This window comes from Amphiura filiformis, chromosome 12 (genome assembly GCF_039555335.1).
Source record: "Amphiura filiformis chromosome 12, Afil_fr2py, whole genome shotgun sequence".
Taxonomy (NCBI): Eukaryota; Metazoa; Echinodermata; class Ophiuroidea; order Amphilepidida; family Amphiuridae; genus Amphiura; species Amphiura filiformis.
This window is the reverse complement of record NC_092639.1, coordinates 62,671,340-62,685,807: the sequence shown is the minus strand read 5'-3', so window position 1 is coordinate 62,685,807 and position 14,468 is coordinate 62,671,340. Positions and strand designations below refer to the sequence as shown.

Here is a 14,468-nt window from a genome sequence, read left to right as displayed (position 1 = left end):
CACTTTGGCGGTACGGGGCCTTTATTGGAATTCAAAAATTACATTATAATGCAGATGACCAGCAGAGAGCAATGCCCTCACCCTCAATTCCCTCCCAATATCCTGGTATTTACTTACGTTCCTTTTCGCACATGAAATGAATAGGTCCACCGCACCATCTATTTAACCACTTATGGTCATTATCCATAACTATCTTAAAGCAGCTGTATGTGAGGTCATCATTAACATAATTGGTATACAAAGGTAGGGAACTGTCGTGCCATTTTGGAACGGGGTCTCTAAATAGCCCAATCCAATATCCAGTCGGGAAGTGAGAATTTGTCGCTAGAAACTCTTGTTCCCGATGTGATTCAATTGCAACTACGTGAGCATCTTCATCTGCGCAATGTCTTTCAGCGTCTTGAAACGTTTTGATTTCATCTACGTATTGGTAGCAGGAACCACTCCAATAGATATAACCAGTGTCACATTCTGAAATGATAAAATAGTTACTCCATGGTAGTATAAATGAAGACGTGTGGGACTGGACGGTTTAGTGTTTTTTTTCTTGCGAATGGTTTGTTTTCTTCATTCGGACTTTTTTTCTAATTCTCCATCGTTCTCTGTCTGTCTCTGCAGTTTCTGACTCTATTTTTATTAGGTATGGGGGTGGATGCGTGTAAGTAAATAAATGGGGGAAAATAGTAGTGTACGCAACGGGAGAGCCATGTCAACTACTTATGTCAGTTAGTCGAAGAAAACACCGATGTATAACGAGGACCTGGAAGGATAGTCGAAGCGTAAGTCCTCTAAAACATCAGAAACGGGGTCATATACCTACTTCCCCTCTATTATACCCACCGTCTTCTGAGCGTTGACCTTTCGAGTGAGGACTTGTATTACCGATATTGTGACGCCTTAACATGGCAACACACCGACAAACAGAGTACTCTTCGGCTTCAAAAATGTTTCTGGTTTTCGGAAGGTGGGTGGGTAGGGTGCACTTGTGGCGTATATAGTTGGTTCATTTTATTGGATCACTTTTACTGGGACTGAATTCATGCATAAAAAGACTCACCACATCCTACTGCAATACACTGCCGATCAATTGTAGCATCTGTTGCGTTATCCATCACAGTACAACAGTATTCCGAAGAATTGTCATTTTGCTGAAAATTAGAAACAATCAGTGTTGTCTGAGCGTGTTGCCTGAGCCATGTTCCATTGTCAGATCGTACACTTCCAGTCTGTGTTTCTTGATAAGTTGGTGAACCATGTTTATCATTTGTTTCCCAGGACCAGGTTACTTCAAAGGCAGGATATCCCTGGGCGGCACAAGTCAATGTATAATCATTGATATGTGTCCTCGTGACTGACGTTATCTTTGCTAAAATGTGACGAAACAAAGCAATATTAAAACAATACATTGGTACTATTAATTAACTAATGGTCAAACGATGATTTGCATGATGAATACTGCCAAATTAGGAGGCGATATTTGGAGTTTATTTACAATGACATTGCTTGACTTCATATGATAAACCCTTTTGCTAATGTAAAAGTCTGAGAAGTAAATATTAGAAAAGAAGTAAAATGTAGCTAGGTGCTCTCAACGTAGAGTACTAACATACAAATAAGATAATTGTGTCGCGTAGCCAAAGTGCTACTGTTGCGGTAACTGAACGAAGAAGATTTTGAATTACGTTAAAAGTGCGCATCTTTCCCAAACAGGGAATTAATATTGGTATTCTTTTGACATACTGAAGTATGCTGTATAAAATGACACGACTGTCAATTTAAACGTAAGTGGAATCTGTTCCTGAAGAAAGGAGTGATTGGGGCAAGTAACACCGTTTGGGAGATTGCCATCTGTGCAAGAATTTTGCACGTAAAGGATAAGCCAGTTGAATATTACTTCTGAGAGTCATGTGGGACTTAATGAACAAAACTGATGAGCAACATGAGACAAATATTTTTGTTATTAAGTATCCAAGTTAAGGTAATTTCGGCCTTCGGTCTTGCTAGATCGTAATGTTGACTACATATTTTAAAGATGCAACTATACAAAAAAGTTCAAACACTTACGCATTTCGAAAAGAACACTTTCTTGATCAACTGTGAAATTAAATGCTTCAACATTACACGCGTAGCTCCCATCGTCAAGATGAGGGTCATAATTATTAATAGTTAATGTCGAATATAATGTTGATGCATTCACGGTGTTGGTAACCTAAAAATGAAACACAAAGACACAAGAAGTATAATAATATGATGCAGAATGTTTACCACAAAAAAGGCTTATGTCGAATAAATAGCAGCCAGGACAGATACAACCTTTAGGAGTCTTTAGACTCAGGGGCGTAGCTAGAGAAGGGCCACGCGCCCGAAAGTTTTCATCCAGATCGGAGGAAATTATCTGTTATGACCTATTTTGGAGCGCAAATGTTGATATTCGACGTATAAAAGTCAAACTATATTATTTTTAATCCTTATTTTCTTAATCTTTATTCCTTATGGGAATAGTTGTAATGGGATTGTAAGAATGACTAATTTTGGCTGACGAATTTTTCCTAATAAGTGACCCACTAGTAGAATTTATTCTGTTGCTTGTATCACCTTGGGCTCGATTGATTAGCACATGATCTCGACCTTTGCAGGACTTAAACCCCATTAAAAGCTATTAAACCAAGATAACACTAATTGAAACAGCTCAACTGATTAAATCGGATCTTCTCTGGTTGTGCACAAGTATCTGTTTTCATGTGCGATATCGCAATAAAGCTGGTATTATAGCTTCAGTTGGGTAACCGATTATAAAGGAAACGAAAGGAAACAATGGTATGTGTACCTTTGTTCACGAAATGAGACAATGGCGTGCTTTTTGTAAACCAGCATTCTTGAAAATGTGCAACATAATGATTGTTGACTTAACACGGTTTGGAAATAATTTCTTCATATTTTTGGTGTTATCTGTCGTTTACATATCCTTCCTAAAACACAAAAGTGCGACCCTCTCCAAACACCTAAATTAGCTAAAAATTTAGGACATGTTAAAAACTATATTTTCTAGAACTTTAGAAGAGTACTTTTAATATTGGCCGGTTATTTTTCACACAGCGACGTTAACTAGTCATATCCCCATACTTTTAACGTAGGGCTATTTGTAGAGGTCACGCGTCAATGGGAAAGAGCACTGTGTATAATTGTGTATAGGAAAACGGACAGTAACTGCAGTATGATCGCTAATCTGCAGCACTTAACACTTGAATACACATACCGTGTACTTGTCCAACTGATCATCAATATACGTGTCATCACCAAACGTCCAGCGTACTTGTGGTTGGGAAGTGCCGATGACCACACATGCTAAATGAAGCTGCATTGTAGAGGCATCAAACCCACTGTCCAGAGACAGAACTTTGCCTGCAAAAAAGTCCAGAATTGTACAAAATCTTGTTTATTGTTAGCCGATAAAGAGCACACTGTCATCAAATGTCGGCGTATCTTACACAAAGCGGTCGTCTTTCAGCGGTGGTGTTGCCTAAGACTATTTGTTTTAATTGCCATACTCTTAAACATAAGCAAGGTCAGCTTTAATTGAACAGATGTACACCATTCTGCTATTTAAGCATGGTTAAAATATGTATAGAAAGATTCTAACTCTTGATCTCAATACAAATATATTTACCTCCGTTATTTTGGGCTGTTGTTACTACAGCCTTTGTCAGCGGCATGACCTTAACTCCTCTCTCAAACCATCGGGTTCCCTATCCAAGATTTTGACTTCGTCCAGGTCGACACATTTTCGCGATTGTTTTGAACGGAAAAAGGAACGTGAATCTCGCAAAACTAACAATTCTCTGGCGTCCGATTGCATCAGTAAATGGGTGAAGAACTGTTCTCAGTGTTTACTGAACGATTCTGAGCTATCTGTGTTGGTAAAAGGACTGCATTACGCTGTTGCACCAACAGAGATCCCCGTTGTTGATATCATTACCAGCAATGAATCGGCGTGTCGTAAGTTCCTGAACGTGATGCTAACGAACTGAGATCGAAAGCGTCTGGTTTATTGAGTTGTCCAAAGAAACTTGAGTACAATTTGAATGCAGATTAACATAAAGCGTTTAAACAAGTGAAGAATGATTAGGATATCCAGATCTTACTGGCCGGCAAAGGGAGAATTGTTGCTGTTTTGGACACACCAGATTATCAACAAAAGGGCCAACCAACCATCTCCAAACAAAGACGGAGGGCGCTACAAGTTACCAAAGGTGTATGACCCGAATATTACGTCACACTTCAAGAGTGCACGATCGAGTCATTCCGCTGACGAAGGCTGTAATAGCAACAGCTAAAAATTACGGAGGTAGATATATTTTTATTGAGATCAAGCGTTAAAATCGTTCTATTATGGATTATCAATACAGATGTACTTTCATGCTAATAGTTGAAATATTATTACCTTCGTCAACTCGAAAGCAACCGTCGCTCGAAAACGTTACGATTAAATTAGTCGTATGTTTCCGGTATCGGTACCAACCTTTTTCAATCATCAGACTCCTATATCCTTGCCAGATTTCAAGGGAATCTCTCATGCCGCATACTAATGTTCCGTCATCAAATATACTGTTGATGAAATCTAGAAGAATAATTTCACTCTTCCATCTGCACTTCGAGATTTCTTGGGTGCTGATCTGGACTATGATATTACTATCTAAAGATAGTACAGTCTGAGTAAGAGTATTGAACCAATACCATGTTATTGGAAAGTCGTGTGGGTTACGTGCGTAGCAATCTATACCGAGGTGTCCAGTAGCATCATCCGGTGATATCGTCAATGGAAACACTAAGTCGGCTTGAGGTAAAAATTTAAAAAAGAAGTTTTCTCTAATGACGTAACTAAAAGAGGAATACACGAGGGAGGTCTTAGAAATATTAGATATAATGGCCTTTTAAGATATCAGACGCTTAGGCAATGGAACCAAATTTGTTCGATCTTTCCATCGACTACCGATACTTGGTCGATCCTTAATTAACCTGCTTACTATGAAAATATTTTTAGTATTTTGTATGTATTCACCAAACAAAAGTTTACCATTTAATTCTGACTAAATATACCATTCGCGCCTTAATGTGGCATTGATGTCAACGCGTTGAAGAATATGTTTCACGCACGCACGCATATCGTAAGAGCGTGCTTGTGTACACCAGCGCATTGAGATAACGCCAGCGGTTTGAAACTGCGCCCAATGAAATGTACTGCAATACGCAGTACCCAATACGCACTGACGTCACTGCCACATCAGGGTGAACATTTGTATAGTCGAAAATATATTAATAATAATTTTAAAAAGGTACCGATGTACGCAGCGACGGTCGGTCCCGAGATCGATTCAATTTGGCTGCGGTGCCTTACCTGCACTATTTTCACACATGTATGCCTTTACTTCACAGAGTGCCAAGCGCTTATCGAGAGGTAATTCAACACTTAGGTACCGTCCCTGCAGGTTGCATTCAATTTCGATGATCTGGGAACCCTGGATTTGTTCAGATGACACGCTGCTTTCACACTCTAGGTTATTTTCGAATGCAGAATTTGAACCAACTCGTATTACGGCTCCATCAAGCCTGCTCGCTGGTGAAATTAAAAAATAATAAAGGAAATGTTCATAATATTAATAACTGAATTTACTTTGAGGACGGGCTTACATTTTCGTCAAGGTATTCGCATAGAGGCCAATGGCGGTGATTGGCAGCCGTAGGGAGGTCAGAGGATGTAAAGGTCTAATGGCCATAATATTCCTCTGGTCATCTCTTATAGATGGGAGCTAGCACCATCGCCTTTGCATTCCCACTGGATTAAACCAAAACAACTTTTTAGGTTCCTTAGATGGACCCAAAACACATTCAGGATGTGGTGCTAATCGCGGTGTCAAATTCAACCATACCAAAACGTTGATATGGTTTTAAATCTACTTTGAAATTTGACCCATGTGTTGACCTTTGATTGACCCATGCGTGCTTAAAGCCACTTTTTAATGTTGGCAACATCTTAAATGGGACCATTTAAGTAACCTAACAAGTCGGTTTGGTTCAATCACAGGAAATCCAAAGGCAGTCGTGCTAGACTTATTGTTCCGGATTTGTGAAAAAAGGTCAACATTTAGGCTCCACATGAGTCAAAATTGCCTGCGATTTTGACAATAGTCTTGTATTAATAGCAACCCCAAAACAGAATAGCAGAAAAACTAATAACTTCGAAGCGATAACCCAGCAAACACAAAACGTTTTCGACATCATTCGCAAAAGGTTATAAAAGGTTGTCAGAAAACGTTTAAATGTCGGGTTATATAAAGGGTACATTAATGGTATAAAACGTTTTCATAACATTAAATAACATTTGTTGGTAATTTACTGCACAGAAAACACAAATGTTTAAATTTTTTAAATGTCGGGTTATATAAAGGGTATAGAAACGTTTTAATAACATTCCAAAAAACTTGGTACTAATCATTCTAAACAGAATGTTATTTGGGGGTTGAAAAAATATTTTGCAAAAAATGTTTGCCCAAAATAGTTACAATAACGTTTTTAAAATGTTTTCACGACCTTTATATAACCCGACATTTAAATGTTATTAAAACGTTTTGTAAAAACATTTCAACAACTCCTCCTATACCTTTGTACAGGAGCCAACCGTTGTTAATCCGTGATGAATCCACACTTTTACTGTAGCGTATACGCGAACGCGAGCGAGACTACGCGTTACGCGAGAGCACGTAAAATTCATCATGCCTGGAACCTTTGTGCGTGTGCAAGCTTACAAGTTGAATTCAGTATTTTTCAGGTAGCAGCTAAACTTTGCCTTTTTGTAAGGCTTAGTGACAATGATTAACTGACATTTCCTCGCGAAATAATCGTGAATTCTCGGTATTCGCAATAAGGGCGCCGCCAGCGGTTTGCGATGTAATCGTGATGTATCATGGGAAAAGGTCGACATCCAAGTCCGCGTAATACGAATATTACCATGCTATTACATAGAACACGTGACAATATTTTTTTTAGTTATCAATATAACGGTAATACCGCGAATCGGCAAACTCAATAATATTATCACGTGTTTGAAATGTAATAGCATGGTAATATTCTCTATTGATTTGCGGGCTTGATGTCGACCTTTCCCATGATACATCACGAATACGTCGCAAACCGCTGGCGGCGCCCTTATTGCGAATACCCAGAATTATACGATCTTCAGCTTCTTTTCGTTGTTGAAAGGGATTCAATCATGTTTCACCGTTGTTCATCACCGTTTAACAACGATGCGGCCGCGTCGTCTGCGTGGTTTACTTCGCGAGGGCAGCTTTAGCTGCCCGAGCAAAGTCAACCACACAGACGCGCCGGCCGCGCGTTGTTAATGGGTGATGAACAACGGGGAAACATGATTGAATCCCTAATTTAAGAACATTTCTGTGTTTGCTAGGTGCAAATATTTTAACATAATGTTATTTAAGTGTTGACAAAACATTTGGCCAAAAACATTTTTTTTTAAATCCACCCTTTTTTAGGGGGATCAAAAAAATTTTGACGTCCGAGGTTCCAACTTTTCCACCCCACACCGAAGTATTTATGAACACTCCCTAAGATAATTTCTCGTTTACGACAAAATTAGGAAAATAAAGAGCCACATTCACACTTACAGCAGCAGTCAACTCTGTTGTAGATGGCTACTTTACCTACGCACCAACTTTCCTCCATGTCAACGGTCCACCATTGCCTATCTGTTGTATCAAAACATAATACCAATATATAAATGTATGGGAATTTATAATTCGTCATTGTATTCTTATATTGACGAAACCGAGATAACTACAACACTTGTTTTTAACATCTGCCTGTAGATGACGACTGGTCCATTTCTGTTGCTGTACAAAGCCGATCATGCCAATTGGTAGATTGTCAACCTCAAGTTGCCTAATTTAGACGGGACGTAATAGGGACGTCGGTTTATACTATTGTGACGATAATTTGTCACAGCCTGCTCGATTTCTATATTTCCACTAATTTTGTAGTACAGTACAGCCACTTGCACAGGTTCGTTAACATTAACATTGGGGTGTTCACATATTTGAGTTCAAAGGTCACTAATGTGCATTTCATGTTCATATGGGTCAAAGCTTGCATAATCGGCTGTATTGGTATTCGTAATCTGCGATCACCTCATGCCTATCGGCAGTGAACAGAATAAATTAGAGAAAGGCAAAAGAAATGACGTAACGATCCAGAACATGTATCCTAGAACTAAAGAATAGGCGCCATATTGCAGGAGAGTTAAAGGTCATAGGGCAAACGTTAAAGGTTTAGTAGATTAGGTCACCCAGGCACTGTCTCTAATTATTATTCACGTATTTTTAAATACTGGTAGGTAAAAACATTGATTTGTTAAAATTTTCCCGATTCCCAAATACTGAATATAAGTATAGTAGGCTACTTTACTTTTCTTTGATAAATCTATCCAATATGACGGTGACTTTTGAGATATCCAAGTATCACATTTAAACGTCTTCCTGATTTATCTAGAATATGTTAATAATTACAAAATGGCGAAATATGTAAACCATGTTTACAAAATGGCGAAATATGTAAACCATGTTTAACGAAAATGAATCTTACCATTATCGCATCCAACGACTTCAAAGCGTAGTGCTGCCCAGTTATGCCACTGGGTAGGTAGAATACGCAGGAACTTTGCGCTAATTAGCTGGGGGAATTCGATGTAAACGACGGTATTTTTATCACTGTTGGCATCAAATGTCTGCAATACGAATTGAACATTTAAACTGACTAGATATATGTCATGTAAATACCATTGTATAAACTTTGACCTCAACATTTTGGAATTAAACATGTTTTTTTTTTTTTTTTAAATAACCCACGTTTCTTTCCTAATAAGTGACCCACGAAGAGTGTATACCGTAAAGCCTCGTCTACAAGCATAGAAACCGAGGTCGGACTGTATAGCGTTTTTGATGAAAGCTTAATTAATATGAAACAAGCGTGAATATGCCAATACAAAAGATTGGTCTTACAATAATACTTGTTTGTATATGCTCAAAAATTTATTTGCTCAAACTCCATAATGGCGCCTGGACTAATTTAGCTTTCATCAGAAGCACTCTATATGCTTGTAGACGAGGTGTTACGGTATGCTTATTGTGCTACTTGTATCACCTTAGGGACTCAAACATTAATTAATCTGCTTACAACACCATGAACATGAATTTTGGCGTATCGTTACTGCGTCCCTTGTTCCTAATGAGAGCATTTACCCCGGCATTTATGTGGGAGCATAGTGCACCGTTGACAATTAGGTTGTCTGGGACGGCAGTGGTGTAGTTCGCCCCCTATTGGAAATTGTTTACTATGGCCATGTACTATTATAGTACCCAGCGAACACAAAACGTGTTCGACATCATTCGCAAAAGTTTATAAAAGGTTGTCGGAAAACGTTTAAATGTCTGGTTATATAAAGGGTATATAAAGGGTTACATAATATTAAAAAACATTTTTGAAAATCGTTTTTCCCGTAAAATTCGGCGAAAATCAAAATACCATAAAAAAGTCGGCAATAAAACAAACGCATTTCGCATTTGTTTTCAAACCACTCGTGAGCTTTGAGACAAACCTTTTTTTGCCTAACCTACTGCAAATATTATTTAATTGTTGACAAAATATTTGGCAAACAAATGTTTGCAAATAAAAGTTTACAATAACATTTTTTTTAATTGTTGTAGTATGTTTTTAAAACGTTTTCATGACCTTTATATAATCCGATATTTAATGTTATTAAAACGTTTTTACCTAAACCAAAAACCAAAATATATCTTGTTAAAACGTTTTTGTGTTTGCTGGGTAGCTTCTTTGTAATTGTGTATATTTACAGATATTTATTGTAGCAAACTACATGCAATTAAACTATGCCATATAGAATATAGCAGTATAAATTGCTTTACTTTCATATCGCCTAACAACAATGCAATACAGATATAATTAATATAATTAAGGTGACAGTAATGTTCACCCAACAGTGGTTCATCCCTGCATATGTTTAAAACAAAACAAATATGTCACCCCCTCCCCGGCCCAACCAAGCCAACCTTTTTAGGTTCCTGAGATGACCCGAAAATATTATCAGGATGTTTCCAAATATAAAAAATGGCCCAAAGGTTGTTTCCCTTGATGGCGTCCAAAATAGCCGCCAAATGCAGGTAATCACTATAAATGACCATATATGAATACTATTACTCAACCAAACTAACTTTTGTAGCTTAATTAAAGAGCCCAGCATAAACTTAAAAGATGATATATAGAAAAATAGTCCCAAGAGTCAGTGTATTTAAAAATAGCACCCAAATGGCCTCCAAATGCAAGTCATCACTATGACCATAATATGAAAACTATTTCTAAACCTTTTTGTTTCTTACGTCGAATAGGGGCGTGACCTGGGGTCCCGGCATTGCCCTTATGAACTCTCACACTCCCGACTCTACCTGGAAAATACTGTCTCTAAGTCTGACCCCAAGAATCTGTCGTCATACACAAATCAAGTGGTCATCATGCCATTCAAAATTTTCAGTGTCACTTTGTCACCCCCTTGGCCATACCTTAGGTGCAGAATTATCCATAATGTATTCCAGTGAAGCTTCTGTATTACCATATTTAATCTGTAGCTTTTCGACCCATTCATTTTCCTGCCAGCCACTACCTTGTATGCGTATCCCTACTATGGTGTCCGTATTTTGTAATTCAACTTGAATCCACGAACCAGCTGAATTTTGGTGTTGCGTTGCCCAATAATCAGCACCGTTGAGTCTGCCTTCATGTGCAGGTAAGCCATTGAACGAATCAGAGGCTGTTATTTTTCCATCTGGAATGACTTCACTTGCCATACCAAGGTCAACAAGAGCATCACTATCGCAGACCGCATCTGTAATGAATATTAAAAGTTGTTATGATACTAAATGTGAGTGTTACTTTATATCGAGTTTCGAGTTTCTAGTATTGAGTTTCGAGATGAAGTTTCGAGTTCGAGATCGAGTTTCGAGTTTCGATTTCGAGTTTCGAGTTCGGGTTTTGAGTTTGAGTTTCGTTCGAGTTTCGAGTTTGGGTTTCGAACTTGAACTCGAAACTCGAACTCGAAACTCGAAACTTCAAACTCGAAACTCGGTAACTCGAAACTCTATAAAAAGTAACACTCTACTAATGTTTGGACATCTTTGTATAATAAAAAACCACAAGCTTGACTGCTGCTGACCGCATCTATAATATACAGTATGATATATATACAGTATGATCGAGTTGGTATCATATTTAAGTTTGAACATTTTTGTATAAAACAACCATGAATGCAATAATCGTTAAGTTAACCTCAGCAACTTCACTTGACACCGTCACACTTTATACAAACAGCAAAAGTAATATGATACCAATTATTTTCACCCTTGTATATCCGAAACAAAGACAAACATGTAGAACCAGTGGCCAAAGGATGCATCTTTTAGCTGAGATTTCATTCATTGAAATCGGTCAAAAATAAAGACACGGTGATCCAAGACCCCAAAGAGGATGCAAATTCAATAGTTCAGATTGCTGCTACAATAGATGCCCTATTGATTTGTACGTAAAGCCAAGCGAGTCACACTAAATTCACGGTTATTCTATTAGCAAAGCAAACCTATGAAAAACCTTGCTGGTTTGTCAGCTAGAAAATGAATTCAGTTATCAATCCGTTATGAATAATTTATAGTCGACCCCTTGATCATGCATGTTACCTTATGTTGGCAACGACGCCGTTTAATCTCCATTGTATACAGGGGTAAACAAATTAAAAACTCTCCCATTTCGATCAAGGTGGTCTCAAATTGTTCCGCTTGGAAAAAATTTGAACCAAAGAATAGTTTGCCATATCTCAGGTGTTTTGTTACTTGGGCAACAGGAAAACAAATTCAAAGCGAAACTATTCTTTTTTTTAAATTTTGTTCCAATCGGAACAATTTGAGACCACTTTGAGCGAAATCGGAGCATTTTTGAATTTTTGACATTTGACCTTTATGCCTATAACTCAGGAAGTATATATACATCGGAGAAAGGTCAAACTAAACTTTTTCTGAATCCTAATAATGAGAGGAGTCAAATTAGATTTTTTTTATCCATATTCCCCCAATTTTGGAATTTGAGGCCTGCATTAGCGGCCATTTTGGAAACATGCAAATTAACATTTTTCCCCTGTGCCCTTTTTTTGACCGTTTTGGATATGTTGTTTAGGATTGTGTTTAGAGTCACTAGCAAGCAAAAACATTGGTGTTCCATTTTTGTCTATACAATACCTATAGCTTTTACTGGCTTGATTTTTGCACAAAATCAAAGCATTAGTGTACATTTTTGGTGATGTACGGTATACCATATTGAGTCTCACCATTACAATATGAGAGAACCGTTTAATTATGCAATTGAATTGAATGGAGACAAATTGGTATAGATGTTGAGAGGAGGTAGTGGATACTTAGGATCCAAAAATGTATTGTAAAATTATTATTGTATGGTTTTAGTGTAATATGCCCAAATGGTAAACCGTATAAATTTTTGTATTATGTCTGTAGTTTTGTATGTCAAATTTGGGGTCAAAATAATTGCACGAGTTTTACTATGCAAAGACACCTTCATGTTTATTGTCGGTTGCTGAATAATGTACAAGATGGTATCAATTCTTTTGAGACCTCCTATATTGCAAAAAATATATAAACTCCCTACTGAAATAATTATATTTTACTGAAGGACGAATTCAAGGTGGTTGGCAGTTGGGCATGACAGACGCGCTTATATCTGTCGTTTGAGGCGCCCTCCAAACTCATTGAACACAGGATAAATTCGCTAAATTTGCGCCAATTTTATTACTTATCTTAATCACTGTTTATGAAATGGTTCGATTTGAATCAATGAACTAATCGATGGCTTGCTTCGTTTGGTAATAAAATAGAAAATCATGAATTTAGTGTCAGATGCGGATCCGAGTGCCGTGTAGCGTGTAGACAGTATACAAATACTACATAGTTTGAAGGAAACTTTAATTTTCGCGAGGTACTGGCTACTTCAGCCAGTACCGAGGCAAACTTAGTGATCCAATTTCCCTAAATAGATCATGTAGTATTTTTCTTCACACTTCATACATATATATGTGAGAGAGAATCGGCCAACTGGCACTGTTCCACTACTACCATGGCTACTTCTTGAGATTTTGATATATAACTGTAAAAATACAGCAAACCATCTAGAATCGCCAATTATAGGTGTGGATGTTGCTTCTAAAATAAATATACTTATATAAATATAGTTTTTTTAATTAATTTATTTTCCCAGTGATTTAGAAATAATTTATAAACAAAATCTCATATAAAATGCGTCCTGGGTTTTGTGGGAATGCATCACCTGTGTGTCTGTTTTGATAATTCAGCTCAACACTACTCAAATTTATTAGCCAATCGCAACTTGACACAACCCAAACAGATTGACCTATCCCCAGAATGACCGGTCGATAGTCCTCCCCCCCTTTCATGACATCATAATCCTTAGAGTATGATCTATTTTACCGGTCGATAGTTTTTTCCATATCATGATATCATCATTCTTAGAGACAAAAGTTCGTACTTCCTTTCGTGAGCATGTTTTGCCTATAGCAATAACAAAATGTCAGCGTCCACGAAAAGAAGTGCTTCGCTGTGCAGAGGACAAAGCAGTTTATCAAATGTATAGTTTTCATAAATTCAAAATGGTCGCTTATCCAAGGGCTGAAATTTCAAAGTTGGTCCAATCTTGTTAAAAACAATACCTATGTATTGTTCTCGTCATAAGGATTCAGAAAAGAAAAATTACAGTTTGACCTCCGAACTACTTTTTGCTGAATCCTTATGATGAGCGGAATACATTGGTATGGATTTTAATCGAATTTGACCAACTTTGAAGTTTGAACCGACCATTTTTTATTTATGCAAATTAGGCACTGCTCCACGACCACCACTTACAATTTCCGGGACTTTTGTTAGGTTTTGCATATTATTTAAAAAACATAAATGTAGACATTTTAATATTTAGCACTTTATGCCGTAACAGCCTCAAAGCGCTTTAGATTTATTCCGCCGTCATTAGGATATGTCGGAACCACTTTTGCTGCCTACAAATTTGGCAGGATTCATCAGTACAACATCTGTGATTACCACTAACATCTTCCCATTAAACCTGGGTGGTGTGAGGCAAGCGAAGCAAAGCGCCTTGCCCAGGGGCGCAACACAGTGGTGGGACGAGGACTCGAACCTACTCACGTCAAGCAAGCTCCCAGATTATGAAGTTCAATGCTGTAACCACTGAGCTACCGAGTCCTAGCTAATTGTATGGGTGTATGTGGGGTGTGGGGTGTAAGTATGTATTATATGTGG

The 14,468-nt window shown here is 37.8% G+C and overlaps 1 protein-coding gene across 1 annotated transcript in view; it reads right to left on the bottom strand.

Annotated features, from left to right (window-relative positions):
* Positions 1-14,468, bottom strand: part of LOC140166994 (uncharacterized) — a 60,743-nt gene that overhangs the window by 24,499 nt on the left and 21,776 nt on the right. Inside the window, exons 9-17 of the mRNA XM_072190475.1 lie at positions 10,644-10,966; positions 8,653-8,794; positions 7,680-7,760; positions 5,396-5,614; positions 4,520-4,834; positions 3,257-3,402; positions 2,065-2,209; positions 1,058-1,366; positions 118-471 (exon numbers count right to left, since the gene is read on the bottom strand). Coding sequence (XP_072046576.1) covers positions 118-471; positions 1,058-1,366; positions 2,065-2,209; positions 3,257-3,402; positions 4,520-4,834; positions 5,396-5,614; positions 7,680-7,760; positions 8,653-8,794; positions 10,644-10,966 — 2,034 coding nt within the window. The remainder of the gene's footprint in view (positions 1-117; positions 472-1,057; positions 1,367-2,064; positions 2,210-3,256; positions 3,403-4,519; positions 4,835-5,395; positions 5,615-7,679; positions 7,761-8,652; positions 8,795-10,643; positions 10,967-14,468) is intronic.